Source organism: Tenrec ecaudatus, chromosome 5 (assembly GCF_050624435.1).
Source record: "Tenrec ecaudatus isolate mTenEca1 chromosome 5, mTenEca1.hap1, whole genome shotgun sequence".
NCBI lineage: Eukaryota > Metazoa > Chordata > Mammalia > Afrosoricida > Tenrecidae > Tenrec > Tenrec ecaudatus.
In genome coordinates, this window is record NC_134534.1 from 40,859,060 (window position 1) to 40,873,238 (window position 14,179).

At 42.2% G+C, this 14,179-nt stretch overlaps 1 protein-coding gene across 3 annotated transcripts in view; it reads right to left on the reverse strand.

The window, feature by feature from the left end:
• Positions 1-3,476: 3,476 nt before the first annotated feature.
• The window catches only part of CPQ (carboxypeptidase Q), a 558,535-nt gene continuing 547,832 nt past the window's right edge, over positions 3,477-14,179 (reverse strand). For all 3 annotated transcript variants that reach the window (XM_075549461.1, XM_075549458.1, XM_075549459.1), the window contains one exon: positions 3,477-3,973. In XM_075549461.1, coding sequence (XP_075405576.1) covers positions 3,810-3,973 — 164 coding nt within the window. In that variant the 3' untranslated portion in view covers positions 3,477-3,809. The remainder of the gene's footprint in view (positions 3,974-14,179) is intronic.

Sequence of the window (14,179 nt, forward strand, 5' to 3'; positions counted from 1 at the left end):
CACCCTGAGAGAAAGATGAAGTTATTCCTCCTGTAAAGAGTTGTAGTCTCAGAAACCCATGGGGAAGTCCTATCTGCCTTATGGGGTAGCTAGAAGTTGGAATGGGCTTAGTGGCGATGCGAATTGAGTTGGGTATCAGAGTGTATGTGAGGGTGGGATCAGAGTCTTTGACTGTCACTTCCTTCAGATCTAACTCGGATAGGAAAGCTTTCCCCCGTGAGGCCTCCTAGGCAGAGCTTTTGCACTTATCTCTAATTGAAGCTGAAGCAAGGGTTTGGGCCTGGAGCTGGACTTCCACATTTTCTTCTAGTGTTCTAGGATTAGCCTTCACTCCAGGAGAGCTCAGTTCTGCTCCGTCTACTTTTTCAATCCTACAGTGAAGATCTGATCAACTCTGTTCCCCACCCCACCCCCACACCTCTTTGGAGAATATTTTGACCTTGTTCTTGATAGGTATTTTTGCTCAGCAAAGAGTTTTTTGGTTAAGTGTCATCTCTTCACATTTGGAAGATACCATTCCACTGCCTTTTAACTCATGGTGTTACTATTATTAAGGAAACATCTTGAAGTCCAATTATTACTCTTTTAAGTTAGTCCATGTGATATCCCTGGGTTCAAAGATCTCTTTTGTTTGAGCTCTGTGAATCCTGGTGAGTTGGCATTGGGCTGCTGAGTTTGAAACCACTAACTGCTCCGGAGAAAATGAGACTTTCTACTCCCATGAAGACTGACAGCCTTGGAACCCCACGGGGGCAGTTCTACTCTGTCCCCTAGGGGGCACTATAGAAATAACTCAAGGGCTGTGAGTTAAGTTCCTCTAAATGTTAAAACTAAAAATTCACTGCTACAGAACAAAGTCTGACTGATGGAGACCCAATAAACCCCCCAGGACGTCCGTTTGGACTAATGAGACTAAGTTCTCATGGAAGTAGACACCCCATCTTTCTCTGCGGAATTAACTGGTGAGTGTGAACTGCTGACTTCAGAGTTAACAGACCCACTCTTCACCCACGATGCCGCCAGCCTCCTTCCTTTGTATCTTAGTGTGGGTTTACTTTCATTCATTTTTTTTAGTATTCACTTCACGGATTGTCATAGTCACTATTTCTGGACATGTTTCCTTTATTATTTCTTCAGATATTTATTTGTCCCCATTTTCTCTCTTCTGAAATCCTGATTAACATCTGCTAGAGTGTATATTTTCATCCTTAATATTTCTTACTCGATCATTCGTTTTACAACCCTCTGTCCATCTGCGCTGAATCCCTATTAATTTCTACGCTGTTATCTTTCAGTTCATGAATTCTCTCAAGTGCAATTAAGCAGTTGCATAATTAAACATTTTCATTTATTATAGTTTACATTTCTAGAAGTTCTAGTTAGCTTTTTCTATAATATGTTCGGCCACTTATTTTTTTTGAAAGCCTCTGCTCCCTTAGATCTCTCCTGCTACATTCTTAAAGAAAATTGTTTTTAAAATTCTTAATCCAAAAAATCTAGTGTCAGAGGACATTCTGGGGGTAATGCTATTGTTGCCTCCCTTGGCTTGCTCTCGTGAAAAATGCTGCGCGCTCCATTTTCCTGGCTGTTCCTTGTTGGTTCGTGATGTTTGTTTGGTGTCATCATTTTTGTAACTTGATCTGTGGGGATTTCTGTGGAGCCTGTGAGGGAGGGAGGTTTCTCCCGAGTATATTTACTTTTGTTTGCTTTTGCCCATTGCATGGGGGCACTGTGGATTTGGGACCATATGAAACTAAATCCTCCTATTGGAATTTTTTTTAATCCATCAAGGTTAAGTAAATGTGAGCTGAAATATTCCACAAGGGCTGGGTGGTGGCTACGGATCCTTAGGCGACACTTTCACCTCCTCGTAACACTTGTCTTCCTCCAAGTTATTTTCAGCTTGCCACCACACGAAGGCACAGGCTCTATTGGCGTCTCTAGTGTCCCTAACTCTGGCAGAAGGGACTTTGTCTAGTCCCTTGAGCCAAACAATGCTGTGAACCATATTTTTACTAAATGCTATGTGTGGTTCTGTTTGTTTTTTACAAAAATATCATAGTATCATTGTGAAAATAGCTCACACGGGGAGAGTGCAGTTAGCAATGGAATGTAGAACCCATGTGTTGTGTAAAAGTGCGGTATGTTGAATTTAAGTTAATCAAATTCAGAAATTGCCTTCATGTTCTGCCGATCGCCCTCGATTCATACCTTTGCTCACTTTTTTAGGTCTACTGCCCTCTACTTTCTAACCAATTCATTAATACATGTAGGAGACCATTTCTGAAGTGTTATACAGAATTTTTCGTTTTTGAAATGATTTACCGGGAGAGTCAGGTCAGAGTACTAATGAGCTATCTTGCCAGAAATAAAAGCCTCGTCAATCATTTTAATAATTAACATGAATAAAATTGGCCATTCGTCTTCTGTGAACTCAACTACATTTGATAGTGTGACCCACCATGCTTGGGTGTGCCACTCTGCTTCTTTGTGAGTTGCTTTTTGCTGCTTCGTTTTATTCTGCTGTTCTTAAGACGTTTCAATTGGAAAGATTTCTGTGGGCCTATCTTCAATTGCACTGATTTCTTCTCCACCTTGACAAGTCTGCTGATGAGCCCAACAAAAACTAGTCGTCATTGTAGTTTGATGTTATCTTTAGTTTTTGCATTTGATTCTGTTTGGTAGTGTCCCCTTTACTCGGATTTCTCAGATGCCTCGGTGATGCAGCCTTCTCCCCAGCCACTCGGCAGCACCAGCTCTCCCCTCTGTGGCACAGTGGCACCACATCAAAGGCCGTGCTTTGCCCCTCACCTTCTGTGTGGGGGATTGCTTTCCCGGGTTCAAGGGCGTTGCCCTGGTCTGTTCTTTTCTCGGGCACTCTTGACTGCTTGACTGCCCTTCTATCTTCATCTCACCTCAACACTTGCCTTCCCCATCCTTGTTATGACCTTGGCTTTTTAGTTATGATTCTAGTTCCTCTCGAAGCATAATGAATCCACACAATCTGAGATTTCCATAGGAAAACACCACTTATTAACTTATCTGTCCCTAGAATCCTCTACTTGTTGTGGTCATCTGCTTGAATAAGGATCATTGTTTTCTGCTCTCTACTCAACCTTCCTATCAGTAAAATGTGAAATAAGTCCCAAACCCATGATGTTGTGTGAACTATCTAAATGCAAAAGAGCTACATTATTTATTTAATGACAGTTACGAGTATTCACCTTTATCATAGCAATTAGACTATACACACTTGATTTTTCCCCAATTAATGAAAAAAGGTTATTTTTCTATGAAGATAAACAAGTTTGTATCTTAGTTAAATATATACTAATTAGAAAGCCAAATTCCTATATACATTCCATTAAGATCATACTAAAATTGGGCAAATTCATTGTTTTTTTCCGCCTATAACATTAAACAGAAACATTAATGTAATTGTTTTTGATTTAATAAATAAGCATAAAATCAGAGGCTTTCTCTAGAGTTATTTAATGCTCACTTTCAAAGTAGAAAGGATTTTTTAAAAATACAATAACAAGATTAAAAAACCAAAAACCCAGGCAGTGAAAACAATGGCCGCCACTATGAAGCCTATGATCTGATGAGTCTGTGTGGTGGGAGAATCGTTTCTTATTCTAGAAACAGACAGCTCAGAAAATATCAAGAAAGATGGTGACAAAGTCTGAAAAAAGGATCGTGCTCCAAAGACTAATCAGATTACATTGCTAGGGGCAGACGGCTCCCTGAAGCCGGAGACCCGAGACTGCTGGCTGGAAAGAAAGGACGGGCCTTTGTTCTTGCCCTTCCTAGGACCTGGGCAGCATCTCCTCCATGTCTGCAACGATGTAAGAGACAACGGTCCAAAGAGCAGCAGCCACATTCATCTGCTCCGGATCCATGACAGTCATGGTGTCTCCGCGGGTGTGATGGAAGGAGAAATATTTATAGAGGTCATCAAGCAGACTGGCGCCTGGGGAGGAAAGGGGAAGACTTCTTAGGGTAGGACTTTGAGAAAAGCTACTGCATTGCTGGAAACCACTGACACTTCAACCCCCTGCTTCAATCTTGCCAGCTCCTACTGTACAGGCTAAGATTGCAAACGGACTACTTTCCCCGCCTTCCTTGCAGGATGGAGTGGGTACGTGACCCCATCCGTTGACTGGGATTTGGGTGGTGGGCTGTGGGAGAGCTCTAGGAACACCTTTACTTTCTTGACGAGAGCGTTAGGATGACGCTTCTGGTGCTGCCTTAAAGATAGATGAGCCCTTTGGAGCGCTATGGGGCAAAACGTGTGCACACTAGAAATGGCAGAGTGGAAAGACAAGGCAGCCTGGATTGAGAAATATTGCCAGCCCACTGAGCCAGCTCTGCACTGTTCACTCCTGATGTGCTATGTGAAGAAAAATCAGCCTCTATTTGTTTAAGTAACTGACATCTATTCACCTGGGTCTGAAGAATGTATCTTCCTGGATGTAAAGGAAAGTCTACTACTTTGCTATAGTATCTTTCTCAAATCACCCAGTGACTTCACCCAGTCCTATCTTCCAGCACCCCCAGCAGTTTCTGCTCCACTAGAAAGCTGTCTTCCTACTCCAGAGTCACGTTTTCTGTATCTTCAGCCATGGACCAGAGTGTCAGGGAACCTTCTTTGCCTCAAAGTCATCCTTCCGAACTTATGCAGCTCATATTTTGATTCTTGTTGCGGTTCTTTAACATTTGATGACCACTTTACCCTTCTGGTTTTATTGTGAAGTACACCAGGTGTACAAACTATTGGTAGAAATATACTGGTAGTATATTATAAAGGTGATTATATAAAACATTGCACATACAGACACAAGTAAGTATATTACCAATTAGAGGGCCATTTTATGTGATCCCACCCCCATTTTTACACGCCTTCTTCTCTCCAGAGGTACCCAATACACTATCCTGTCCTGTCTGTGTGTAAATCACCTTGCTTTCTTTAGTGCTTTACCACATATCTGTATATACTGCATATAGATGGTTTATTACTTCCTATTGTCTACTTTGAACCATATACTCCAGATGCATTTTTGTAACTTGCTTTTTCTGCTGAACTCCAAGTGATATTTGATTATTGATATAGTATTTTCATTTTGTTGGTTGTATATTATCACATTATATTTATTGATTCATTCCCTTTATAATGAACATTTAAGTTGTTTCAAGTTTTCTGTTGTGTCTGTCAACAAGAAAGTTTTAAAAAGCTGGTGTGATCATGGGGTATCGATGGGAATAGGTATGTGAAGTTCAAAAACAAGCAATAAAATTGATGTGAGGGAACATGGACATAATGGAGACCCAAAACTCACCTGTAAGATAATTGGATAGTCCGTCACAAAAGGGTCACACAGAAGGGGTGATATACCTAGGGTGTGGTATAGCACTGATGAAATAGATAACTATCTTCTAATATTTACTCTAATAGCTCTTTAATATTTCCTCCCCTTTCCATTGGGGTCTTGGTTTTTACCACATTAATCTGTTAGACCTACATAGGTTCATTTGTATAATTAAGATTGTTTGATGCATGAAAGCCAAGATAGATGACCTTTCATAAATAGTATGGGAAGAGAAGGGGTAGGGGAAGGGAAAAGGGGGGAACTGACAGCAACGATAGCAACTGATAGCACGTGAGGGGAACAGATAACAGAATTTTAGATGAACGGATACATTGAATGATGTAAGATACCAAAAAAATCATATAATAATAACGATTTCTGGGCGGTCAGGTGTTGTAGGGAGGGGACAAAGGGGAGCTGATATCAAAGAGCTCAAGAAGAAAGAAAATGTTTGAAATTGACTGTGGTGGCAATTGTACAATACTGCTTGATGTTATTGAACTGTGGAATGTTATGATATCTGTAAGAGCTCCCAATAAAATGATTTTAAAAAAAGATAGTACAACAATAAAATAAATAATAAGTCAAGATGTTATTTTGATGATTGAGGTACCTCTAACTCAAATCATCGTCTTTTAAATTGCCTCAGATGCATATGAAAATTGCATATTGTAAAAGAGACAAAGGAAGAGTTCAAACTGCATTGTTGGGCAAAAAATATTGAATATATCACGGACTAGCAAAGAATGAACAAATTGGTCTTGGTATCAACACAACCAATTGAATGCTTGATGTGATTGAGCTATATGATAGGATATCTGTATGAACACTCAATAAAATGGTTTTGAAGGAAATATAAAAGAAAACAAAATTCTTCTTAGCAACAAGGATGGTGAGAATTGTTTTCATTTACTTAGGACAACTACACAAGCAGGGACTGCTTCTCCCTCTTCCTGCCTCCGGGAACCACAGACGAACGTTCATTTCTGTGTGTTTACCTGTTTGTTCATGCCATTTCCTAAAAGTGAAGACCTACCACATTTGTCTTATATATGATTGTCTTCCAAGTGTAGCCTCAATTTTAATTTTTAAAATTGTTAGTGAGATTGAGGAATTTAATATATGTAGTTATTTGAGATTTATATGCATGTTTTATTGCCCATGTTTTACCTTTTTCTTACTTATATGTCTCATATGCTAATTATTTTTGGTAATAAGTTTGTATATATAATTTCCTAGTTTGTGACTCATCTTTTTACTCCCCTTTTCAAAGCTTTGATGAATAGACACTGTTGATCTTAGTGGAGTTAGGTTTATGAATTTTTCCGTTTATGATTTGGCTTTTAATGTTTCATGTAAGAAATCTTTACCTGCTCTAATATCATAAAGATACTGGCATTCCTTTGGATAACAGGATATTGAATCATCCACAAAAATGTTGTGTTTCTAATTATTAAAGTCTTCTTCAATGTCTTTAAATAAAATTTTAGAATAAAGTTTTGCGTACTTATTGCCTTTCTTTCCTGGGCGGCCTATGTTTTTTGTTACTATTATAAACTAAGGATCCTAGCAGTGCGATGTGTTAAGCATTGGCTTTTGAGCGAAAGATCAGCAGTTCAACTCCGCCAGCCACTTGAAGAGAAGGGCAACAGACTTTGTTTCTGTCATAATTTACAGCCTTGTTAGCCCTGTGCAACAGCCCCATGCTGTCCTGCTGGCTTGCTCAGAGTAGGAAGTGGCTTGATGGCAGTGAGCATTCTAAACTGTAGTTTTTGTGGCTAACTGGTTTTACTGTCAAGGATATCTCTGATTTGTCAGATAAGACGTGTCCCTTCCTGTGCTGTACTTGGCAGAATACTTTGTGTAAATTTGCATTCTTTAGTTCCTCATCATTGCATTTTTATTGTAGCTCCAGCAATTCTACTGTTAAAAATATGAATTTAAAGTACATTATCAGAGTTTAAAAATATTTTTTTAAATTACATTACTAGAGGTACATATGTTTAGAACCCTAACTTCCCGGAGAACTGAATATAGTCATCCTCTACAGTCATCCTCTTCATCTACACTCGTCATTTTGTGTTGCTCTGAAGCTGAGTTTTCCTAATACAAAGGGACCTCAAAAAGTTAGTGGAAAACATTCCATTCTCGTTTGGTTCCATCTTTACACGAACTTTTGGGAAGCCCTTTGTTGAAAAGAGCTACATTAACATCCTTGTACAGCTCCCCTCCCCGCCATGTTCCGTCCAGTCTTGCTCTGTTCTTATGCTTTAGGTTTCTCGTTTGAATAATTTAGAGTTGGGTTTGAAAAATCTAGTCTTGCTGTGTTTGATTTCTAGAAGAAGTGTAAAATCCATTTATCTTGATTGTGATTATTGCAAAATTGGATTCATTTGGAACATTTTGGTTTTTGCTCCCTGTTTGTTCATTTTTGTCATTTCTTATGCATTTTTAATAACCTTGCTTGTTATTCCTACTTGTCCCCCACCCCACTTTATTTCTGTTTGTTTAGCCTGTGGAAGTTACACATTCTATTGTTAGCCTGGAAATGGGGGCCTTAGAAAATTATAGTAGGAATGTTTATAAGTCTAAAGTTAATACTTTTTTTAAGGCTATGAGAAGCCTCCAAGTTGTGACCCTTATCCTAGATTCACTCGCTGCTCACCGCAACTCATGCTGCAGGCAAAAAGGGATCAGCAGATACCATTAGACACATGCTAGGTTCCAGGGCTTCCTTGCTGCTGTAGACTCTCATGTGGTCATTTTTCATAGCTGATGAATTACTTGCTAAACCATTTATTATAAAAAGATAAACACATCGGTCCACATGAGTCAGAATGGATTTGATAGTGACTAACAGATATAATAATTATTATTTTATCAAACAGTTTTGGTGGGGGCAAACTGCCAGGATCCTTCTCCCAAATCCTCTGCCTTCTATCTGTGGATTGAACTCTAGTATTATTCCTGAGTCCTGGTCTCTGCATGCTGTTTGTCCTTCCTTCAAGCCCAGTCTAAGTTTTTAAAACCCTACACTGAGATTTCCCCTCACAGATCCTCCCTGAAAGAACCTGGTGACGTTGCTAACCACAAGGCTGATGGTCTAAACCCACCAGCCACTCCTTGGGAGAAAGATGAGAGTTTTTGCTGCTGGAAAGATTTACAGTCTTGGAAATGCTACCTGGGGTCACCATGGGTCAGAGTTAACTCAATGTCAGTGGGGTTAGCCTCCCAAAGGCGTGCCTAGATGGACCAAAAGGTTCACAGCTGGCGCTAAACCAAAGGTCGGTGATTTGAGTTCACCTAGGGGCTGCGTGAAAGACAGACCTGGTGATATTCTTCTGAAAGAAACAAGTAAAGGTTATTGAAAACCATGTGGCAAACACTGCCCTTCTGACACACGTGGACCTTCCAGGAATCAGAATGCATTATATAGCAACTACAACTGGTATCCTCTCCTGGACGGAGATTTTATTTCCTTCTGAATTATTCATATGCTACACGGAGTTCAATCGTAGTGCTACTAAACATAATACAAGCCAGTAATATGTGTGTGTGTATGTATGTATGTGTATGTATGTGTGTATATATGTGTGTGTATCTGTGTGTATGTGTGTGTGTATGTGTGTGTATGTGTGTGTGTATGTGTGTATGTGTGTATGTATGTGTATGTATGTGTGCATATGTATGTGTGTATGTGTGTGTGTATGTGTGTGTATGTATGTGTGTATGTGTGTGTGTATGTGTGTATGTGTGTATGTATGTGTATGTATGTGTGTATGTGTGTGTATGTGTATGTGTGTGTATGTATGTGTGTATGTGTGTGTATATGTATGTGTGTGTATGTGTGTGTGTGTGTGTGTGTGTGTGTACAAAAGAGAGCTGAAGCAACAACTCTGACAATTAATATCTCCGGTGCCTGTCATCAAATATTCAAAATAGGGAGCATTAAGCTTTTGAGTTTTACCAAACCTTTACTGTAATGTGAGTTTTGAAGGCTTCTGCCCTATTGGCGTTCTTTCTAAACTGGCAAGCCAGACAGCTCAGAAAGGGTGCAATCTCACCACCATCCAGTCTGAGAACATAAAACATTCGGTTTCCGGGCTGGAGCTGAGGTCGTAAGTGTTTGGAAGATTCAGTCCAATTCAGTTGGACAGCCATTTATCAAGTCTCCATAATGTTCTAGGCAGTGGGCGAAGGCGCCGAGGCAGACATTAAAGTCAAACAGATAAGCTCTGGTCTCCACAACGTCCCTTGTGTACACAAGGACAGCACAGTCTAAATGTGTTGCATTTTATGAGAAAAGGGTTTAAACAAAAGTGGCAAGGAGCACACGTATGGATGAGAATGTGGCATCGGGGATTGGCGGAAGGCTGGTGAGCAGCGATGATATGTAGATGACACAACCTTATGAAAACTAAAAGGACAGGGACCACTTATTGAAGCAAAAATCCCCACAACTAGACCAGTGGACAATATCACGATAAACAGAAAAGACTGCGGTTGTGAAGTAATTCCTTTTACTTGGATCTGTAATCAACAGTGATGGAAGCTTGCCAGGTGCTGGCCGACTGCTCCAACTCACCGCGGCCCTGTGTCTAACAGAAGGAAACACTGTCCGGCTTGGCACCATCCTCACAATGGTTGTGATGCCTGAGCATGGTTGCAGCCACGGTGTCGCTCCGCAAGCTCGAAGAGCTACCTCTTTCTCCCTTCCCTTCCCTTTTACCACACACGAGGTCCTTTCCCAGGGACAGGTCTCTCCTGATCACATGTCTAAAGTACTGAGACCAATTCTCCCCATCCTCACATCTAAGGAACATTCTGGCTGTACTTCTTCCAAGGCAGGTTGTTGTTCTTTTGCAGCCCATGGTACTTTCAAGATTCTTCCCCAGCATCCTAACTCAAACACATCCAGTCTTCTCTGCTTTCCTTATTTCTAGCTTTCACATGCATAGGAGGTGATCAAATATACCATGTCTTGGGTCAGGTGCACCTTAGTCCTTAAAGTGATGGTTCTCAACCTGTGGGCCGTGACCCCTTTGGGGGTCGAACGACCCTTTCACAGGGGTCGCTCAATTCATCACAGTAGCAAAATGACAGTGATGAAGTAGCAACGAAAATAATTTCATGGATGGGGGGGTCACCGCGACTTGAGGAAGTGTATGAAAGGGTCACAGCATTAGAAGGTTGAGAACCACAGTCTTAAAGTAACATCTTTAGTCCATAAAGTGAAAGAGCATGATTTTTGGAACCCAGTTACAGCTGGAGGATAGGTTTGCTTGAAAAGCTGTGCTTGTTGGTAGCAGAAGAAAGCGGGAGGAACCCACGGGATCAGTATCCTTGCTGTTGCCTCCCAACAGCCTACTGCACCACGCACTGCCCTAACTTGGTCATAAGCGAGAGCGCAAGGTGACCTGTTAATGTAGTTCATAGAAGTTAGTGCTAGGACAGAAAGCAGAAGCAGTGGTTCTCTACCTTCCTAAGGCCGCGGCCCTTTCACACAGTTCCTCATGTGGTGGTGATCCCCCAACCATAACCTTATTTTTGTTGCTACTTCATCACTGTAATTTTATTACTGTGATGAATCGGGTGACCCCTCTGAAAGGGCCATTCAAGCCCCAAAGGGGTGGCAACCCACAGGTTGAGAACCGCTGGAGAGAGCGCCGTGGAGAACGAGCTGGATTGAGTAAAGAGAACAAGCACTCAGGTGGGGGCCACCAACCGGGGGCAGCGCCCTCCCCGGTGGAAGACGCAGAGCATGCTCCTCTCCCAGTTTGGTTGGCTTCAGGGCTGACCTGGGTGAATCACTGGCAGATGGTGTGGAAAACCCAAAGGGGACGTTTCTAAATGTCTGGCTGAGAGCAGAGGGAATGTTGTTTGTATCGGGGGAGCTGCAGAGGGGCCATGGGCAGGGGAGGGTGCAGCTGTACTTTGAGGGGTGTTTCTTCAATAGGTGAGGGTCGAGTTGTGTGAGTACCCATGGTGACAGGTAGTTGGGGAGAATATATGGTTGAGGGGGGCAGGCAAGCAACAAAGACCAAGGCCTGATGATGACATCCTGGAATTCTCTGGAAGGCCTGTGGACGAGATTCACCACACTCCTTCGTGGAAAAGCTAGCAGTCCATTTTAAACCCATCAGACAGATGGGATGCCATGAACGCACACCACACCACCAGGGACAGATCTGTGTGTTTACTATGGGAGACGCTGGACGCATTGTAACAGAGACAGCGATGTTTCAGAATGAGCTGAAACCAGTAAGCTCTGGACCCCAGAGAGCATTGGTGAGTGTCATTTTAGTGCACAAGTGAGGGGCAGAGTCCCGGGGCTCAAAGAATGGCCGTCCCCGAAGGTGGATGGAGGAGGAATCAAAATTGTGAACATCAGGACACAGGAAGAGACTTTTGATTCCGGCAGAGTGATTGTGACTAGCTTGGGGCAATCGTCCTTCATCTAGAGCTTTGTATACATAACGCATGGTGGGAAGACAGAAAAATTCCTGCCCCCAAGCCTTCACATTCCATATTGGTTAAAAAAAAAAAAAGCAAAGCAGAGAGGCAAGAAATATTTGTCCATGTTCTCCCTGGACCTCTGAACTTGCCTCGCTCTCCCAGACTGGAAGAACTTGATTGCCGGGTGGGTGGGAACTTGGCTGGCTCCCTTTAATACCAAAGCCTTAAGGAAGGTATTTCCTTAGAGATCATCTAAGTTCCCAAGAAGGTTTTCTAAAACCAAAAGAACCCCACAAAGTCAGCTATCACCCATGCAAACGCTGATAAACACAGGGGGTAAGAGGGTGTGGGTCGGTTGGCTGCCTTGTCTCTGCAATTCCAAGGGGACATTTCATCAGTGACATCTCCGGATCCTACCACGCAGCACGGAGGGAGACTCTGTGTTTCCCATTCTGAGAGCACCTGAGACCGCAGAGCGGGTGGTGGGTAGTCGGGGGGAGGAGGGAGTTAAGCATCCCTAGGGAAACATTTCACAGTATCTTTTGACAGGTAGATGAGCTCTGAACAGGGAATCATCAAATGCTTGCTAGAAATAGAAAGTTGGTACCAGTGTATCCGTTCAGAAGGCCAGTATTCAGTCCGGGAAACACACCACCACAGCATTATTAGAGCAGTTCATCCCTAGGAAATTATTTCCCAGGGAAGTTTGGAATTAAAGGATGGGAAAAGACATACCCTTGAGTATGTCAATCAAGAGGAAACTGGATCAACTCAGGGAAGTATTGCTGAGAAAGCATGGAAAATAGAGGCAGATGGACTTGGGATTTTCTTCCTTAATAATTCAGCGACCTTAGGCAAGTAAGAAAAGGCCATTCAGCCTTAGTCTCCTCAATTATAAAGTGGGGCTAATGAGATCTGACTTTCAAGATGGTTGTGAGGGCTACTAGGCAACCAATTAAGACTTCATTATAAAGAATCCTGGGTGGCTCAGTGGTTAAGTGCTCAGCTGTGTATCAAAATTTTGAGCCCACAAGAGCAGGAGACAGATGTGTCAGTTAGCTTCCACAAAGATCACAGCCCCAGGAAACCCTAGGAGGGCAGGTTACTTACCCTGTCTTCAAGTCACCATGAGTCGGAATCGACTTGATGGTTGCGAGTTTAGCTGGAGTACTGTCACTATGAGCCAGAACTGACTCAGTGGTAGTGTGCTTACTTTTTGTTAGCACATTCATCACTGATTAAGCTGTACTGGTTAGTGAGAAATGAGTTTGTTTTAGAGAGAGTGCTCCCAATACCTTGAAAGGGGACATCGTAGTAGGCAGTCAGCTGCCCCCCCCCCCAATGAAACGATTCTTGGGGCTTTTGTGAGGAGTGCAAGTCTAGGCTGGATGGAATTAGAGTGTGGGCCAAGGTGGAATTTTTCATCCTGGATACTCTCTGTGTCCAGATCACAAGAAGCTGCACCACAGATGATAGGAGATACATTTATAGGATAACATTTTCCTACACATTTATAGGATAACTTTAACAATGCTATCTAAAAGACGTTGTGTGAAACACGAAAGTTTGAATATCGTGAATAATCTGCATCCTGTTGAAGAAAATGAGATGGGTGGCATGTGACTCAAGTTCAAGGCAACTCAGCTCAATGATCAGAAAATGGATCTGGGAGTGAGATCCTTTGACTTTCTTTCAAGTCTCCTCCTTTGCCTATGTGTCAGCATGAATACGTGTGTCCACGTCCATGACAAACGGGTGCATAAGCAAATGTGCTGAAGAAAGCTGATGGTGCCCAGCTATCAAAAGATATAGCATCTGGGGTCTTAAAGGCTTGAAGATAAACAAGTGGCCATCTAGCGGAGAAGCATGAAAGCCCATATGGAAGAAGTACACCAGCCTGTCTGGCCACAAGGTGCAAAAGGGACCAGTTATCAGACATGAAAGAATTAAAAATCATATCAATGGGTGCCCACCTTCCTGATAGGATCAATGAAGACAAACGTGTGCATAAGCAAATGTGGTGAAGAAAGCTGATGGTGCCAGCTATCAAAAGATATAGCGTCTGGGGTCTTAAAGGCTCAAAGATAAACAAGTGGCCATCTAGCTCAGAAGCAACAAAGCCCACATGGAAGAAACACACCAGCCTCTGTGACCACGAGCTGTTGAAGGGATCAGGTATCAAGCATCAAGGAACAAAAAATCATATCATTGAAAATGTTGGTGAGTGCAGAGTGAGACTCAAAGCCCATTGGCAGCCAACTGGACACACCTTACTGAAGGGTTGTGGGGAGGAGATGAACCAGTCAGGGTGCAGGGAAGCAATGATGAAACATATAACTTTCCTCTAGTTTTTA